Source organism: Pyrgilauda ruficollis, unplaced genomic scaffold, assembly GCF_017590135.1.
Source record: "Pyrgilauda ruficollis isolate IOZ18807 unplaced genomic scaffold, ASM1759013v1 scaffold1, whole genome shotgun sequence".
In the NCBI taxonomy this organism is placed as follows: domain Eukaryota; kingdom Metazoa; phylum Chordata; class Aves; order Passeriformes; family Passeridae; genus Pyrgilauda; species Pyrgilauda ruficollis.
Window position 1 is genome coordinate 20819795 of NW_024508100.1, and position 19879 is coordinate 20839673.

General features: G+C 38.0%; 2 protein-coding genes across 2 annotated transcripts in view; both read right to left on the bottom strand.

The window, feature by feature from the left end:
* Positions 1-10645, bottom strand: part of NFXL1 (nuclear transcription factor, X-box binding like 1) — a 44943-nt gene extending 34298 nt beyond the window's left edge. Inside the window, exons 1-11 of the mRNA XM_041478815.1 lie at positions 10341-10645; positions 9057-9227; positions 8612-8721; positions 6413-6543; positions 4825-5003; positions 4472-4633; positions 4266-4366; positions 2969-3083; positions 2511-2635; positions 1565-1687; positions 169-259 (exon numbers count right to left, since the gene is read on the bottom strand). Coding sequence (XP_041334749.1) covers positions 169-259; positions 1565-1687; positions 2511-2635; positions 2969-3083; positions 4266-4366; positions 4472-4633; positions 4825-5003; positions 6413-6543; positions 8612-8721; positions 9057-9227; positions 10341-10500 — 1468 coding nt within the window. The 5' untranslated portion in view covers positions 10501-10645. The remainder of the gene's footprint in view (positions 1-168; positions 260-1564; positions 1688-2510; positions 2636-2968; positions 3084-4265; positions 4367-4471; positions 4634-4824; positions 5004-6412; positions 6544-8611; positions 8722-9056; positions 9228-10340) is intronic.
* Positions 10646-13603: 2958 nt separating this feature from the next.
* CNGA1 (cyclic nucleotide gated channel subunit alpha 1) lies at positions 13604-18079 on the bottom strand. Its single transcript, XM_041458703.1, has 7 exons — positions 17968-18079; positions 17693-17759; positions 17281-17313; positions 17074-17175; positions 16085-16192; positions 15840-15946; positions 13604-15021 (listed from the first exon to the last, which is right to left on the bottom strand). The coding sequence occupies exons 1-7, from the start codon at positions 18077-18079 to the stop codon at positions 13604-13606; spliced, it is 1947 nt and encodes a 648-aa protein (XP_041314637.1).
* Positions 18080-19879: the final 1800 nt, after the last annotated feature.

Sequence of the window (19879 nt, forward strand, 5' to 3'; positions counted from 1 at the left end):
GTTGCCACGATGTACGTTCTTAAGTTCCAACCAATACTGCCCCCACAAAAAGTCCATATGCAACAATGAAGAGAATTTATTAAGCACTACACACAGTTATAAAAGCATGAAATTCGGCAAAAAATAAACAATTTTCCATCACTATAGGGATTCTTCACCTGTTCTTACCTCTGTGGCAGCCTGAAGGGCATTTGTGATTTCTGCAGCCGAGAGTCCGCCCGCAGACTTGATCACAAGGCGGACAGTTTCCAGAACAGCACTATTAAAAAAAAAACCCTGAAGTCTAATAACTGGAAACAAAAATTTCTGGTGTACACTTTCCCTCTTCTACTATCTCATTATTTCAATACTTGTTTTTTAAAAAGTCAGTGCAATTTAGTCAAATTTCCTCAAACTCATCCCAGAAAAAAAGGCTACCCATAAAGTAGTTTTAAAAAAAAATCTTATTACAAAATAACAGGACAACACACATTTGAATGCATCATTTCAACACATTAAAAAGGCAGAGGGATTCAAAAAAGCATAAAGTTCAAAATATTATCATATTTTAATCCTAAATATTTTCAGAAGAAGGATATCTAACACTTCACCTCATTATTCTGCAATTTCTTCCACTTTTATGTTCTATTGTCCCCAGCACAAAAATGTTGCTAACCTTTTTTTTATACACCTTTTACCTTTGTAGTAAAGACAGATAACTTCAAGACCAGTTATCTATTTTCTATTCTTAAATAAATCAGTAACCTGAAAGAATCAAAACATTTCATAAAACCATCACATCAGTGGATGTTGTATCAGGAGAGAACATCATCTTTTCTATCAACTTGAAAAGTACCTTCCTTCCGACAAGAAACCTGGATTTTCCACCACGGAGGTGTCAACATTGCATTTACTTGTTTTGTAATCTCTTCACATAAATTAAATTCACTACAACAATAATATTCAAAAATACATTAAGAGTAAAACTGTATTTTTTTCATGCCTATTTGTGGTAAGTAGTCCAACTTTCACAAAGTACTAATTCAAAATAGGAGGCAACTTTCAGGCTCTCTTGAATGAATAAACTGAAAAGATACTTCTGATACTTTTGACTTCAAATAAGAATCAAAACAAAACTCCAATTCCCAACTGTCAGACCACTGCTGCATGCACTGCTGTGTATTTGGGATGGAATGCTGGGCTGTCAAAAATAAAGAGTGTGCCCCTGACAAAGTTATAAGTGATTCCCAGCTCTTCCTACAAAGTAGAGAAATAAACTGACTTAACTACTGCAGAATGCATAAAGCATCAGTGACTACTCAAGAATCTGAAAGTAAAACTGCCTTCAGGAACTGTAGAGCTGTCAAAATCCACTCCCTGTTTATAAGGCCAGTGAGTGTTACTTGATGTCACCCTTTTCAGAGAATTCTGGTATACTGAAAACTAATTTCAGTGACATGGAAGAAAACTCCTCTTTCTACACAGTAATATGAGGTGGAGCAACAAGTTGATGTGATTTTATTCAGCCTTTATTTACAAGTCAGCTAAACAATGCATTTGAGACAGATTATCTCTGGGCACTCACCTTCCTCCGGCACTGGTGCTTCTGGCAATCACGGATTTTAGTACACTTGGTTTCACACAGATATGGCTTATGGCACGGCATGCGCTTGGTGTGCTTCCCACAGCGACACTGCTTTTCAACCTCCTGGGCAGCAAGACAGGGAAAAAAAAGCAAGGTGTTTTTAGTATAAGAGGAAAAAAAAGGAAAATAAAATGTTCTACTACTATCTGTAAAGGAAAGTTCAAGGAAAAGTAACATTACACTCCATACACAAGGCAAGTGTGTCCTGCATGATAAGTGTAGTGCAAAACAAATTCATACAAAAAAGTAACTCTCCTGCACGTGAGAGTAGATTCACCTCTAGTGCATACAGATAATTTAATAAGTAGATGAGCAGGTTTATCTCACCTTCATGGTGGCTGTCATGTGATGATTACTATCACCTAAACTTTGTAGCCTAGGCTGGGTCAGGAAGAGACAGCTGAGACCTGACAGAGCAATGGCTTTGTAGGCCAGACCACAGAAGCTCCAGAGATACCCAGAGCACAGTAAATTTCTTACAGTTACTTTTCTTACAAAGAAGAAAATAGTGTTATGTTATACCACCTTCCATCTCACTAACGAAGGAATATCATAGAAAGACAAAGCCAGAAGGAAGGTAGAAAAGATGGGGAAAAAATTAAGTGCCTTTTAGGGCATAATAATTTAAAAAAACAAAACAAATAAAACCAAGCTAAAGCAACACACTCATCCACAGGTGCAGCCTCAAGTCAATATAGTGCTCAGCTACTTACTCAGAGTTGTGTTGGGATGGGAGGGGAATAATGAAAGAACGTGTTGCTTTTAATAAACAAAGTCACAGATTTTGTGATAGATATGATTTCATTTTCCTTAGGTGACTTGCACTGTTCCAGGCACATAGTTTAAGAGCCCAAACAAAATGTGAACCTGATAAAGTAAGACTAACCTGTCTGCATATTTCACAGGGACCCCGATGACAGCGCTGTGAACATTTATGGATGCCACATTCCAGAACTTTGTCACAACTATCACCACAGGTGGGCACATCTTCTGTACAAGGCAATGTAAACTCTAGATGAAGAGAGAAAAGTACAAGTATACATTTAGGGGAAAAAAAAGCCAAAATATTTAGGAAAAACATGTAATGTATAGTAAGCTCAAATGACAGTTGCCTTTCTTTTTTCAAAAGCTTCCTTAGATATACTTAGTTATTCACATCAAAAATTAAACCCTTGGTGCTAAATAAAGCTTTGAAAGCTATGCAAAAAAAGTTAATGTACTGTCATGGTTGACAGTAAGAAGTTTTTATGGACCCTGCCCTGCAGAATTAGCCTAAACTACTGACTGTGAAAGACTGGAGGACTTTTTATTTAATTTATCATACAAAAGAAGAAAGCAGCTTACTTGTTTTTCCACATGGACAGGACCTTTTCCCAGAACGAGGACAGTCTCCACAGGAACCAGCATGACAAACCTGTTCACATGTATGATTGCCACATGGCAAACATTTCCCACACACCTGAGAAATTCAGAGAAACCAGTGAATGCAATGTAATAGAACTACATACCAAGCCAAAGCAAACCAAGGGTAAAAAGCAGGAGTGAGATGCTTCTGGATGGAATTTCACTTTTTCTGTATTTGCTGAGTTCACTAAATAAAACTGATCATCCCTGCAGTGATCCTGCCTGGAAGGCCACAGTACAGTGAGGAATTAGTGATCCACAAAATCTGAGTAGTTGCAGGTCTGTGCTGGGCTGCACATACAGCTCAGCCTTCAGGCCGGCATTGTGCTGCACATACACTTTGGCCACAGGCTAAACCTACCGTAGCAGAAGAGATTGGAGGCAGCTCCCACTTGGTACCAGTGATTATACTGTCTGCATGCCCTTGCCTTTATCTAAAAGTGCAGCAAGAAGTTCTCATCTGAGTACCCTTTCTGTTTGACTGCAGAAATTATGATCAAGGATGCTTTCCTCTTGTAAGAAGATCCTACAATAACCTTCAACAACCAAAGTGGGGTCTGCACTGTATGCTGCACATCTATCATGGCCCATTCAATGCTGCACAGCTTGGGGTTCCAAAGATCTAAAGGGACATACTAGTCTTTAGATTATACTCCTTTACTCTACAGTGTTAGCTGAAATAAACTGCATTTTAACTGATACTTCACAGAGGCCAAGTACCTTCCTTACTGGGATCAGAATGGTCAAGTACCTCCTGGTACAGCCTCCCACCCACCACTTAATTTTTACAATTATTTTTATTTTTTCCAGTCTGTCAATCCATAGCCTTGGTCTTAAGGCTGCAAATATACTTCAAAGAATTAATCACAAAGCTTTCATTCTGCTACAGTCCTAAAAATAAACATGAAATTCTTGTCTACTAAGCTGTAGTTTCATTCTTATTTTGAAGGCAACAGCTGACATTTCCTCAAGTACAAGAAAAAGAGTATACAAAGTTAAATTCACTGCTAAAGTAACCCCAGAACACTTCCAGAACAGAAACATTTTAACTATTATAAAAAATGAGTGAAGCCACCAATTAAATCTCTTCCCAAACAATGCTGTTTATATTTTTGATTACACTTTCAAAAGTTAATTTTTTTTTTCTTACTGAATACATTTTTCCAATCTTTAATACACCAAGTAATCAAATTTTATAAAGGTGAGAAATCCATTTAAAAGGATAGCTTCAACATACCTGATCACATTGCCACTGAGGGCTTGCACAAAGTCTCTCCGCTGTCTGCCTCCCACAGATACACCGTTGTTTACTGACACGTGGACAAGGCTGACAATCTCCTGTATGCAATTGCAAAGAGACATTGAGAGCAGGAATTGCAAAAGAATGATGTATCTTAACAACAGAAACAGCTACTGCTCTGAAATTTAAAAAGGTTGGTCTACCTGCATGGCAGGGATTCTCACAAGCATGTTGTCCACACAGCAATGTTCGTCCACACGGCAGGCGGCAAGACCACTCCTTGGCACTGCACCTTCGGGGCACTGCCTTGGCTTTCTTACAGTGACAGGTTGTTGTGACCATCTTTGGGCAAGGTGGACACGGTCCTAATGACAGGAAAAAGAGTATCTTGCTAATGACAGGAAAAATAGTATCTTGCTAATGACCACTGAACAAATGCAGCCTTGACTACATCTCTTCTATTCTGAGAATTTTAAATATACTTAACAGATGTTAAGTCGAACTGTGTAACAGGTACCTAAATACAGGTCACACAACCAAGAAACAAAGGATTTACCTGGATGACAAAGCAGCAAACATTTATGACCACAGGAAGGTTTGAATTCCCTCTCACATATTTGACCACAGGAGTGAGGTACCAGCCACGGGTCCACCGCTGGATTCTCCACTTTTCCACAGTAACAGTAATACCTACTGGGAGTCTCAGAGCGTTTGTATTCAAACCTACATTTTGGACTAAAACAAGGGAAAAAGGAGTGAAAACAAAAACAACTTATTAAAACAATGAAAAAAAAAAAAAGCAGTTTTATCATTTTGGCTTCCCAAGACTGTTTCAATGTTACAAATTAACATTTTTACAACTACTATAATGACTAACAAAAATATACAGTAACACAGAATAAAGATCTCTCTATACGTCAGATCTTACAATACATTAATTAGAATGTCTAAGGAATTGCCTTGTTAATGCAATTTCTTTTCTCTAAGAATATATACAGACAAAAATAAGCACAGCAAAAATCAGAACAGTCTTTATGTCAAGTCATATTAAAATAATCTATGCTACAGTTAACCTACTTAAATAGAACGAACTAAAAAAATATTATTAAAAACTAGGGGTTTTCTAGTAGCAGTCTATTAGTCATGTAAAACAAAGTTTAGCAATGCTATTAAAACCAAGCACAACAATTAGAATTTTATCTGAAAAATTTTAGATTCAAGATGTACACCTTCACTGTTCACCCCTGATGTTGACAGAAATTAAAAAATTAATTATTGCTAAAGGTAGATAGACACCAGAGGCCTGGAATTTATAAAGTGCCACATGCCCAACAGGCCCCACAGAGGCCATGAAAAAGGGAGGCAACAGGAGGAAGGAGAAACAAATCAATTCACATTGCTGGCTACACTGGGAAAAGACAACAGACAAGAAGGTCCTCCTCAGAGAAGAACAGAAAGACTTTGAAAGACCTAGGCACTCATTTTTATCAAATAAAACATCAATTTGCCCTGATATAATATATTACAGACCATGAACCATTTCTCTATAGTGATAGCATAGTTTTAGCATGTCCTTACATATTAAGTAAAATACCATTTGCCTGAAGAGGCATTATCAACTTGAGATGCTGCCAGCCAACAAGTGACACTTTATTTCGTAAACAAACCTGCTTACGAAATTGTATTCATGTAGCCACATTATTACCTTCTCTTTATACCATCTCAAGGAAAACTGCAAGACCTGATTTAATGTCTGGATTATAATGAGACTAAAAAAATAAATAAATTCCAACATCTTGATATTTGACAATATTTTTTAAACTTCTTTCATGGTGCCAACTTTAAAAGTGAAAAATATGTAAAGCCATTCAGAAATAAATGTCAGAAGCTGAGACATATAAGTTACCTTCGCAGAGGCTGAAACAAATTTGATGCTACAAGGTTTTAATATCACTGTGAAATTTTTGTGAATCATGTTAACAAAAACTTAAAAATAGTTTTAAAAAGCAATAGAAAAGTCAGTCTTCTAAACTTTTTTTTTTGTTGTGCCTATAATGTACAAGTACCACTCCTTCTAAAGGAACACCAATTTGCATGGTTTTCCCAACAGAAATAACTTTGTCAATGTACCATGAGGAGCTCACCATGGCCAAGGATAATCTTTCTTCCCGAAATCATCATCCGTCAGAGAAGATACAAGGAAGAGGCTGTCCTTGGCCCATTTTTGGATACACACCAGATGAAATATACAAAAGCATCCACAACAGCTCCAGACCTAAAGAGCAGACATCAAGTGTCAATTGCTTTAAATGAGGTTTCTGTTTCCACTGATGAAGATCCATAATACCTGAAGAAATACTTCCCTTTAAAAAACGTTTTTTCAAAGACAGATTATACCCACTGTTAGATAATACAGACAGTTTTTCTGTTATAGATTCATACCTATAATCTTTTTTCCAGCTCCCGTCGGAAGTTTTCGCCAAGGCTGAGGGAGCCCAAAATACTCAGATTATCAGAGAAATGTTGATTTAAACACTGTTGGAGATCATGTAGCACAAATTGATGCCCAAAGAAGGACTATTGCCAGCTTAGCTCTGTTCAGACACAGCTTTGCCAAGCAAAGCTGGAAAGTCCTGAGGGATGGGGACTCCACAACCATTGTGAGCAAGCCACTCCAACTGTCATATTACCTTCCTAGTATCCAATCTGCACCTCCCAAGGCCCAGTTTGTGCCACCGTCCCTTATCAAACCACCTGACACCATAAAGATGACTTTGGCTTTACCCAAAACTATAACAATTTGGTAGGAAAAGTGCGGAAGAAAATTTTAACTAATTTTTTTTTAATAACTTAAGACAATGTTATGAAATAATACTGTGAAAATGCAGAGATATTCTCCATTAACTTACAGAGGACAGTGCCAATGACTAAGTATCTACAACTATGTAACTAACTCCCCAAAACTAAAGCTAAGCAAGAGACATTATGCAAACAAACAGACTTGGCCAAAATTATACAGATTCAAGATAACTAGCAAACCACTGAGTTATAAAAGAAGGCTTTCAAGTTACCAAATCATCTCACTTCTGCTAAGATAAGATGACCTCTATCAAGAGCCACAGAAATATGAAGCTAAACATACTCATTGAGGTCTGAAAGAATATGGATTAAATATGTTAAGAATTCATACAAAATATATTGTATTTCTTTTTAGAAAGAAGTTACTGACTATGGTTTCATTGGGTCCTTGTAGTCTGTGTATATCTCTCATAAGAAATATAAACGTTTTCTGAAATGTCTGGAAAAATTTTTTTCACCTCATTTCTTTTTCATGTCAAACATACACTTGATGCCTCAGGCTTTAGCTTTTATATTTTTCAGATTCTGTACTGCTTTAGTGTGAAGCTCTGACCTTCATATTAAGGGATGGTAAGCTCTCTTCACAGAGTAGCTAGACAAAGCAATTCCTTCTCTAGCTGGGCACCCAAGGACAACCGATCCAAATCTCAGGCCCAAAAGCATAAACAACAGCAGAATGAAGAGAGAAAAACAAGGAGGATGGGACTTCATACCCTAAAGCTATAATTGGACAATTAACTCCAATATGCTAATGGACCAAAACTTATAAAAGAGACCTCCTGACCGGTCGTCCCTTTTTTGTGATCATTTTGGGTTCATTTTGGGTGTAGCCTTGGCTGGGGTCTATTGAGGCCTTTTAATGAATACCTACTTTATTTTTAACTCTGTCTGGCCTCTGTTCTAGGTCGGCCTTCACAAGGCATCACAGTTATACATGGTTTTGGTTCAAGTACCTCTAACAGAAAGAAGGAAAAAATATTTGTCCTGAAATTTTTCCCATATAAAATGTACCTATATGAAATAGAACAAACTTCTCTGACACACACACTTAGTTTTCACCAGATCAGCACTGAGGGCAGGAAAGTTTATCTTAGCTTCCCTGCTGTAAATCTAACAATAATATCTCCTAATGTTCTAGTATTTTGTGTTTTGCTTTGCTACTCCATAGCTTACTGAATACACAATTGCATGCACTGGTATTCAAGCACTTATCTTTGTCACCCACTACTACCTAAAACTTAAAAATAGCTATTTTACACAATAACAAACATATGACAAAAAAAAAAAAGACATATTCTGATTACAAGCTACACATATAACCACTTACATCTTCCAGTGTTTCAAAATCCAAAGATGCCAAATTTGCATTTAGTACTTTTACCATTTTAAAGCTATCAATCCCAAGAATAACCTCAATATTATAATACAAGTTATTCAGACAGTAACATTTCTTTTGTTCTAGAAGATTACTGTAAAGTACTTACAGCTTGGTTCCTTTTAACTGAAGCAATGCAGATGAGACATGTCATGGCCCCTGACTGGAAAGCCTCATTCATGTACTGTCTTGTACGTTCCAGTTCACTTGCATCTCCATCTTTAACGGATAAAGATTTTTAAAGCAATTAGTAACATTTGATCTGTTATTTTGTACATGTTGAAACTGATGCAAAAGTATTTTCTCTCTGAATAAAGCCAGTCATGTATTATTAAAAAGGCCACACTTAGGACAGTTAAAAGTATACCATTGCTTCTGCAGGAAAAGACAAGAAGTGCAGCCAGCATGCACTGCTGGGAAAAAGTATTTTTAATGTAAGACATCATGATATAGTGCCTTCCTTCCAACTACAGTAAAAGTCTAATACACAATGATACTGCATTGCTTATGCTTTCAGACTAAAATAAAAGTCAATAAATGAAAAAAACCATTACCAGTTTGACTGGTGTAAATGGTAAATGTTTTGTCCAAAATCTTCCCTTGTTTTAGTTCAGCATCTTCATCATCATCTTCAGACGAGGAGCTTAACTGGTCTTCAACTAGCTTTTTTGCTGCAGCCTGATTAGCCTTCTTAATTTCATCAAATTTCTTCAGTGAAGATAATTCTATTAAGAGAAAATACTAATGATGATTAATACCATGATAGCTAATTGTAAACACCACATTCAGTTCTACATACTTTCAATTGTTCTTTTCTTTAAAGAGTTTGCTGATTTTACTTTTTAAGAGTATTTCATCACATTTTCAATACCACACAAGAAGAAATAAACTGTATTTATTTCTTTACTGTGCATTATCATAAAATTCACAGCAGAAATTATTATCTGTCAATTACTACTGACAAATCCAACCTAACATACCAGAATAAAAGCAACTATAATGCCGCTTTATGAAAAGGATACTTAAAAAACCCCAGACATCCCACACAAACACAACTGTGACACCATGAGGAAGAGAAGAACAAAACATGACACACAGTTTTGCTTATAACAAATTTTCAGTTGCTATAACTTGCAGATACCATACAGGTAGTTCTCCAGCATTTGATATTTCTTAAATTATTACTTTCACTGATCTCCCTCAAATTCAACAAATCTTTACTGCAATAGTGTGTTCATACTATTTCACATGAGATTTTTCTACTGTATTTACCGGGGTTTTGTCAAGTTTAGTTTTAAGGCTTTTCTTACGAAACTATGCTGCCACTAAAGAGTTCTGTATTTGGCGCTTCTCTGCAGTATTTCCCGACGACGAACTTGCACTCACAGCTGCCGCGCACACCGAGAGCCCGCACCTTTCCCAGACCGGAGCAAAGTGTTTCCCTGACCAGCGCACCTAAGGCTGTCTCCACGGAGCAACTCCCCTGGCTGTTCCAACCAGAAAGAAACATTTTATCCATTACTTCACACTTTACTCCTCTGCTCCGAGAAGACGGTGCATCCTGTGCACCCTGGCGAGGGCTTAGCCCCTCGCTCCTCGCCACTGCCCGAGGCCTCCGCGTCTCTCCCTGGCAGGAACCCGCAGGCAGGACACGGCACATGGCGAACACGGGCTGGACACCGCCGAGCAGCGCGGGAGGGGGGCCGGGGCCCGCCAGCCTCCCTTCCCCGCGATGCCGGGGACAGCCCCGACCTCGCACCTGCAGGGACTCCGGGCCACCGCCGGCTCCCCAGCCCGGGGCCCGGCAGCGCGGGTAGGGGGCGGAACGCGACACTCACCGCTGGCCCCCTCACCGACGGCCCCCGCTGCCGCAGCGCGGGCACCGCCGCGGCCCTTCGCGGCCGGGGGCCGGGCGGCCGCCCCAGAGCGAGCGGGGAGCTCGTCCCCGGGCCTGCCGCGCCCGCGGCCCCGGCCGCCCTGACGCCACTGAGCCTCCATTTGTCCTTCGCCAGAGAGCGAAGGACGGCGGGGGGCCAGACCCTCCACCGGCCCCTCGCCGGCACAGCCGCCCGGAGAGCGCTCCGCCCGGCCCAGCCCGGCCTGGCCGCTCCGCCCGGCGGTGGAGGCGGCGGCGGCGCCGCCGGTGCTCCCGCGGCAACGCGACTACAGCTCCCGGCGCTCCCCGCGCGGCGGGCGGGACGCGCCGGGCACCGCCTAAGCCGGCCGGGCTGGCAGCCGGGGCTGCGGCTCTGTCCCCGGGTCACAGAGTGTCCCAGCTTGGAAAGGGTGTGAGATCACCGTCATTAACCCAGCGCTGCCACGTCCACCATTGAACCATGTCCTCAAGTGCCACATCCATACGGCTTTTAAATACGTCAAGGGATGGTGATGCACCACTTCCCTGGGCAGCCTGTTCCAGTGCTTGACAACCATTTCGGGTGAATTTTTTCCTAGTAATTAGGAAACCTAGTTACTAATCTAACTAATCGAAACTAGTCCAACCTCTCCTGGCGCAACTTGTGACCATTTTTTCTAGTTCTGTCTCTTGTTACTTCAGGAGAAGACACCGCCCCCCTTCCCGTCACTACCGCCTCCCTTCAGGAGCTTGGATCGTGCGGCGCGGTCCCCCGAGCCTCCTTTTCTCCGGAGGGAATTTCTGGCAGCTGCTCCTGCAGCATGCTGCTCTTGCAGACGTTTTCTTCCTGTAATTCCTATAACTCCATAGCTCCTGGAGTATGAGAGTTAAAAACCGACCACAAAGCCTGTTTAGAAACTTGACTGAAGAACATCCAGAAAGTTCTAGCGCACAGAAACATATCTCAAGGAGCCTGTGTGCCTGCCAGGTTCTGACAAATAAAGGCAGGTTGAAATAATTTTAATTTTACTGACATTTCCTTATAGCACTTACATTATCTCACGTGCCAGGAGGAAACTTTGCATTTAGCCTTTTTCAGCAAATACCTTCTCATAAAAGTTGTTATAGAAGATTTCCAACCATAAGTAGTCTGTAAATCATAAGCAAAGCACTGGAGATAAATTCGGGTTTTCTGTTTTATTTTGAAGTGGTTTAAATCAACCAGTTCTTATTCTCAAGAAAGAGGCAGCTAGTGAATACAATTCATGACTGAAGGATCAATACCAGGAAAAAAAAAAAAACAACAGACAACCTGCCTTTTTTAAATTAAAACTTCATATCACACATTTATCTAATAAAAAGTCTTAAGCACTTCAACAAAGGAGAGAAGTGCTTTCTAAGTGCCTAGTAGCCATGTAGGATAGGTTGCTGCTGGCATACAGATTACAAATTATATCCAACACCTGACCTGGAAGAGTGCTGATTGCAAAGTCCAACTCTCACAATATAGCTAAAGACCAGAATAATCCTTGTTCCTGTGTACAGAGATAGAATCTTTATTGACAGGATGGCATACATTTCCCCTTATCACCTAATGAAGCTATTTATCATTCAAAGCACAGGATCAACAGGACGCGAACAGCCATTTTGTGTTTATATCTACCCTTGTTGTTCCATATTTATCCTATGCATTAGGCACTTCATAAAATTTCATCCTTGCAGCAAATCAGGAGTTATTTCTAAATCTCTGGCATGCTGGAAAGCATCAACATTACAAAAAAATAAAACAGCCAGAAAGAAATGCACTTTGTAAAATACCCAATTTATATTATCTCCATCTCATTAAGGAGAGAATGCAAGTGTTGAGATATTATTGACAGTAACATGTACATAGGTATTTTTAAGGGTGACAGTCCAGTTGCTCAGGGTAATAAAATTTCCCTAAATAGAGAATTATGGATTCTCTCATTACAGTCCTTTTCTTCACTCCTTTTCATCAAATTTATCCAATGTTATGTGCCTATGATCTAATTCTACTGAAAATACCCAGCTGCAAATACTCAGCTGAGACTATAACTGAGCAAACCATTTTTTTGCCAATGGAAAAGAACATAAATTAGGGGAAAATCCAAGGAGATAATGCATCTTAAAGCAGTTAAAAATTGATCTAACATATGAATCTACAAACTTTACTATCTCAGAAGCAGTTATAAAAAAAGAAATTCTCTATCAGTGGGAAAAAAACAGCCTCTTTAGTCATATTCTTCCCCCAACAGCATCTACAGAAGATGCTGTAGGAAGAATTTGGCCTGTTGCTGTTGTGTCTTCCTCTTGCAGTCTGCCAGCATAAACAAGTGTTACATTAGGGACATAAACATTTTTAATTACAAATCTTCAAAACTTGATAGTCCATGTTCTGCAGTCACATGATTGCATGGAACAGAACAATCTTTAATGTATATTTTTATTTGTATATTATTTGTATTTTTTTATTATTGAGAAAAGAACACTAGATAATGAGCCATCCATGTCTTTCATATTGATGCTTGCATAAAGTTGTATTTTCTCCTCTCTGTATTCCAGCCTTTGCATGTACTATCCTGAAAAAAGGTATATTTCAAATTGTCCTCTTATATTCCAAGAAATCAGCCAAGATGGACCCAATGAAGTAATAGTATTTTCCAAATCTTACAGCCTTCAGTATTCTCATCTACATTGTAGGTGAGAGTAGATAGTATTAGTAGATATACTTAATTTTTTTATAATATTGCATACTTAATTAATTTCATGTTAATCAATAGATATTAAAATGTGCTCATTTCTACACAAATTTAATATAAAGGTTAATGACTCCAAATAATATAATTGTTACCAAACCTTTCATTCTTTCCATAAGCTGACACAAAAAATTATTTTAAAACAACCAGCAAAACTTCCAATATTTTCAGTATATGACAATGTATGTGCAACTGCCATAGAGCAGCGTTACAGGGAGTACAAAACACATTAGCAGATAATAATACCTGTTTGTGCAAGAGCAAAGTGTTATCTTCCATTCTCATTCTTGATTCTTCTTTTTTCTGCCCCAAAACTGCCAAATACACGCTACTTGTAGGAGATTACTGACATTGTCTCAACAAATAATCTTTTTGTAATTACTAGTCAGGTACTACAAAGATTAGAAGTTAATGTGTTCAGCCCCAGTCAGGATTTGACCCTCAGTCTTATTGGCAACTTCCATTGTTTTTATTCTGCTTTTGACAATCCAGGTTTATCTGTGGATGGATCTGCTTCTTCTAAGTCTGCAAATTCTTCCTCTATAATTGGCTTCAATATTTTCTCTATTTGTGTAAGTCTTTTTTTCATTTTCTGTTGTGCACCTTCATACTCAGCCAACAACCTGGCAAACTTTGTTTGCAGTCTGTCCATAGCACGTTCCATGTAGGCGACCTTCTCTTCCAGATCTTTAGGATCACTTCCTAAATTTGCAATTTCAATGTCCAGCAACCCATCTTTCATTAGGATTTGCTTGCCTTTTTCTTCCAGCATAGCCTTTGCATCTGGATACTCTGTTAAAGCCTCCATGAGATCATCTTTAGACAGACAAAACAAGTCCGAGTATCCAATACTTTTAATATTGGCTGTTCTTCGATTGCCAGCTTTGCTACCCTTGATATTAAGAATGCTGATTTCTCCGAAGTAGCTGCCATCACTTAGGACCACAAATTGGGTAATTCCATCATCAGCAACTACTGCCAGCTTGCCTTCTTTGATAATGTACATTTCTCGTCCAATATCTCCTTTTCTGCAAATATAATCTCCAGGACTGTATACTTGGGGCTGGAGTTTCAAAACCAGTTCAACCAGCAAACCCGCTTCACAGTCTGCAAAAATACGAACTTTTTTTAGCGTTTCCAGGTGAACGTTGATTGCGATCTCTGCTCTTAGTTTATCTGGCAGATACTTCAAGACTTCCCTTTCATCCACAGCCTTTTTGTTTGTCCACAGGTAGTCAAACCACTTTATAACTCTTTTTTCCATGTCCTTACTCACATTCCGAAAGTGCATATACTGCTTGATAGCATCAATCCTTGCTTGGAACTCTGCCCTGGCAGCATTCATGTTGGAGATCATTGAACCCACGTTACCAACAATGGTAGCAAAGATAAGTACTCCAACCAAGAAGTCAACGACCACGAAGAAATACTCAGAATCTCTTACAGGAGGGGGAGTTTCACCAATAGTAGTCAGGGTCAGTGTTGACCAGTAGAGACTGTAGACATATTTCCTAGTCAGGCGGGCAAATTCAGGATCTGAGGTGTTGGGGTACACCCACGTGTCAGCCCCAAATCCAATGGCTTTTGAGATGGAGTAGTACACACAGGCATTCCAGTGAATAATAATCACAATGTACATGACAAGGTTAGAGATCCTGAAGATATTTGGGTAGTTTGTTCTTGTTTCTGTTCTCTGGAAGAATTCAAACATCCGAGCTACTCTGAGTAGTCTGTTTATTCTTAATTCTGGGTAATTCAATCCTAACTTAAAGTATAAGAGATCAGTTGGAATGATTGACAGAAAATCTAGTTTGAATTGAAAAGATTTTTTGTATTTCTCTCGTAGCTTATGTTCTTCTTTCACCAGAAGACCTTGTTCCAGGTAACCTAAAATAAAATGGTAAATAATAAAAAAAGCTACAGGCTCAAATATGTTGTCTTTAAGGTCAGTCCAAATCTTCTTTGAAAAATATTTTGGGTGCAAATTCCATATGGAACATAACTTCTCTTACTTTTTACTATTTAATTTCTTATTTGCAAATAGTCAGCTTACTGCTGTATGGTTCAGCTATGAAAGATAAAAAATTCTGGATCTGAATATTTTCCTCCACTTTTCCACTATGGTGAACATCTGAAAAAAGTCCACATCTTCCCCTCCAAAGAAACCTCCACAAGCTATAGGAAGGGTGATCAATGAGGAAAAGAATCTGAACACAGGAACTGCGGTTCCATTTTGAGTGTATCTACTTAATAGCTCCATAGGTATATGTTTTAAAATAAATAGTCGTAGCTGAAGTTAATGGGATGTATTGCTTGCTCAATGGTCTTGAAAATCCAGCAAATACTTGAATCTCCCATTAATATAAAAACCAGATTTAGGTGCTGGTTTTTCAGAACCCCTGATCCTCTCTTGGCTGCACTACGTGTTTCTTTTGTCTTGGTGAGTCAGCTGCAGGCAGAACAGCTTGTGCCTACATATCTCAAATTTTATGTGTCCTTTGAGTAATACATAAAATTTCATCAGAATTTCTCCTACTTTTACAGTAAGGCTGCATTCTTTCAGAAATCTTAACTCAGTGGCTTTTTGCACTATTGCATCTCATCAAGGCTATTCAGATGAGAGAAGTAGTACGCTTTTGATTTAAAAAAAATTAAAACTGGCGTAAATATGTAAAAAGGAATAATTAATCATTGAGTATATTTACCTGTCCTTGTCCGTACAAACATATCAGCAACATAAATGGCATCAGAAACATAATCAATAATAAACCATGCCACTAAGTAATCGTGCTGAAGCTCATCAAAACAGGCTCTGAATATGAGAAAACAAAAGTAAATTACCGTAAAAAAAAATTAAATACTTGAATGAATCAATTATTATTTTTTTTATCTAGTCAGGGATATTATGATTTTCCAGAAGTTCTATGTAGTCACTAAAAGAGTACATCACCTAGCAATAATCATGGTCCAGTTGTACATGACAGGCATTGTGATGCAAAACAACCAGTTGTAATATATATTTCCTGCTGGATCAATGGTGAAAATATCTTTCTTCTTCCTAAGTGGTAAGCAGGGGGAAAAAAAGAGATTTAATGAGACTTGAAATACGTGTCTCATTTTTGAGGAATTAAGCATTCCAGAAATAATTATTGTGAAATAAATGGTCATTATCAAAGTTAAACTTCCTTGCTCAAATGCATGGAAGGTATGAAGCTTGGGGTGACACAACCTTTAGAATCTAAATTTTGCTGACCAAAGTTAGCTTGGCAGTCTCACTTCACTTCATAGTGGCACATGTGATTTTTGATTTTTTTTCCTACCCAAATAACTCTCTTGTCTGATAATTTATTTTATCATTAAAAAAAAATTATGTGACTATTAATTTTTAGATAAATATAAATTATGAGATGAATCATGCCTTTCTGACAGGGAAAGTCTAGCCCCAAGGAAGATAAAATATTGGCATAGTTTACATAAAGAAACCAAAGAATAGGACATCATACAACACAGGTTTCTACTGCACTGTTTTGAGTTTCTCTTCCTTAGCCAGAAAATTATGAATTTACCAAGCAGACTAAAAAGCAACAACTTTTAGAGCATAGAAGAGTTTACTGGCTTGTAGGTGCCTTTGTGTGTGGAAGAGATTGCTTTATACTGGCACATCATTTGCTGCAGTGTGTTGTACAAGAAATATTAGATAATCAGAATCCAAAGGAGATATATCTTGATTAATGTTTCAGACCACCTCCATGCATGCATATTTCTGTTGTCCACATACGAACTTATGTCAAAACAACTCTACTCTAGGGAGAACAGCAGTCTTCACACTCATTCACTAAGGTATAAACATCTTTACAGGACATCTGTGAATGAATTTGTTCTTACGTCAAAAGCAATATTATTATATAGCATAACTGGAATTAAATTAAAAACACTTACTCTTCTGTATTTTCTTTCTTCTTCAACTTATCTTTATTTTTATTTTTCTCCTTTTTTTCTTTGTTCTTTTTTGTTTCTCCATCCTTTTTTTTTTCAGGCTTGCTAAGAAATAAATTAACATTTTCCATTGTTAAGGACTAAGTAAAACATATGTAGAAAGAAAACTAAATGTCTTAGAAATAGTAATAATATTACTCTTTATCTTACCTCTTCTTTTCTTTCTTCCTTTTCTTTTCCTCTCTAAGAAAAAGAAAAATATGAGAGGGTCATGGGATGCACATCCTGTTTCTTCCACATCTATTTATTAGAAGCATCTGAATCAGTAAGGATATCATTGTAGTTATGTGTTTAGCCTTCAAAAAAGGTGTTTTTCTTATTGCTTGTTATTTCACCCAGAACTACTTTTGTTTTAAATCAATAGATACAATATCAGTTACTTTGGTAATAAGGATGATCATGATTATAACTGATGTGCATGAAGTTGCAGTCTCTTTTGGGCTTACCTGAATGACACAGCTGTTTCTCATGAAACAATTAGATACTTACTATAATTATTTATTAATGCTTTTCTAATCAAAATTGCAGTACTCTCATTTTATCAAATGGTAAGGATACTTACTCATCTTTATTACTATTATTGTTAATATTGTAGCATGCAAATACTCCAGGTAGATATTGTTGCCTGGGAAACAACAAAACAGCACAGTTATATGATATCTGCTGAAATTTAAAAAAATCTCCTAAATATTTACAATAAGCAATATACTGTAATCTTAAAAACTTAGTTTATTACTAAGAATGAAGAAAATTGTATGATAGCAAGTATATGTGCTTAGATAATCCCATGTAAATCATCAAACTAAAAAAATCCAAACCAACACAAAATATATTTGACATACCTGTTTTCCCCTTCGTGCATCAGTCCAAGGTCCTTACTGGTGTCATGCACCACCACAGTGGGAACAACTGTATGGGAGTGGTGGGTCTCAATCACTCCTACCTTCATGGTCAGGTTTGTTTGAACTTGGGTAATTGAAGGAGACTGAATAAAAAAAATAATCAAGTCATTTCACCACTGGAATAAGTAGCTTTTTGGTTTGTTGGTTGTTTTTTTTCTTTGTTTTTTGGGTTTTTTTGGGTTTTTTTGTTTTTTTTTTTTTGTTGTTGTTGTTTGTTGTTGTTGTTGTTGTTGTTGGGTTTTTTTTGGGTTTTTTTTTTTTTTTCCCTAGGAATGAATCCTTTACACTCTTGCTTTCCTGAAGACCAACAAGACTATTTGCAGTTTCCTGTCTCCCATGTCATTCCTGCCAGACGAGAAAATGACCTGGCAACTGCTGCTAAAGGGAACGTTGTACACATCTTCAGGGAAGCATTAATTTAGGTCTTTCCCCTGAGTTTTGACACATACTCTGAAAATATTTAAACAATTGTGTTTGAAACATCTACCGCTGTTTCTCTGGGTTTTGAACCAATGGCTTGAAACACTGTATCAAGATGGAGAAACAGATTCATGCACAGGTGACATCCTGAAAATCCGACTAAAAGGTATCCCGAGGTTGTAGGTCCAAAGAAATCTCAGTATATCTAACAACTGAGACTTATACTCTGTTGAGATCAAAGAGTGGGTCCTGTAAGTAAGAGGGTAAGACTAATATAGTGGTTTCCTTATTCATATAGCAGGTGGTATAAGAAACACCTAAATAGAAATGTTAGTGGCTCTATATGTCTGGTCTGTTCATCTGAAGGAAAAAAAAAACAAACCTGAAAATGTTTTATAGCTAATAAAGTGCATTCTACTGCATCATTTTCTAGCACTGGTGTAATTAAATTCTACTCTTCTTTTTCAGCACTTATTCCTACAACACTGTCAGTTACATCTTGGCATCAGGGAGACTGCCAGCTCTTTAGGCATGAATTCTGCCAGTATGATTTGCTCTTGCCAGGGCCATTTAGAGAGGATTATAAAACAGATATTGATACTGCTATCCACTGCAGTAACAATATCCCTGTATATGTGAAATCAGAGTACGGAGATCTCTGTAAGTCACAAATTGACAAATGAATGTCTGTACCACTGATAAGTGAAGTCAAATGCCATAGGGATTTTAGTTTTGAAGCAGTGTATTCTGGCACACCATGAAGGAGGAGCAGAATGATACAGCTGACATTGCTGCCAGACTTGACTTCCCTTATTTGTCAATGAAACTAAAAATATGCCTATACAGGAAATAGGAGGGGAAATCCATGTTTCCAGCACTCATCAGACATGAATGACACATGGTGCAAAAAATAATACAGCAATATCACAGAATAACAGAATATTCTGATTTGGAAGGGACCCACAAGGACCACTGAGCCCAACCTTTAAGTGAATGGCCCATACAGGGATCAAGCCCACAATCTTGGTGTTATTAACACCATGCTCTGACTAACTGAGATATAACATTCTACACAATAGAAAGATGAACATTGAAGATTAAGATGTGTTATTCCATTAATAGTCCTAAATATAGTCCAATATTACTGGTCAGTCTTCCAATGCTTACCAGCATGGATCAGGTCTAAGACAAATAGACATAAAAATATTCTAAATATCTAAGACATACTAAACTTTAGGTTAGATTCATCAGGAGACTAAAAGCTGTACCAGGGTTTCCTGTGACTTACTGCTTGAAAGTGAGAGGATTGAAATTACACCAGGTTCAATTAAGTAGCTTTATATCGCCTTACAGGTGCTCGGAAAGCTCTGTTAATGCTGACACACACAATTCCATCCTGATTAAACCTATATCCTCCACAGGACCAC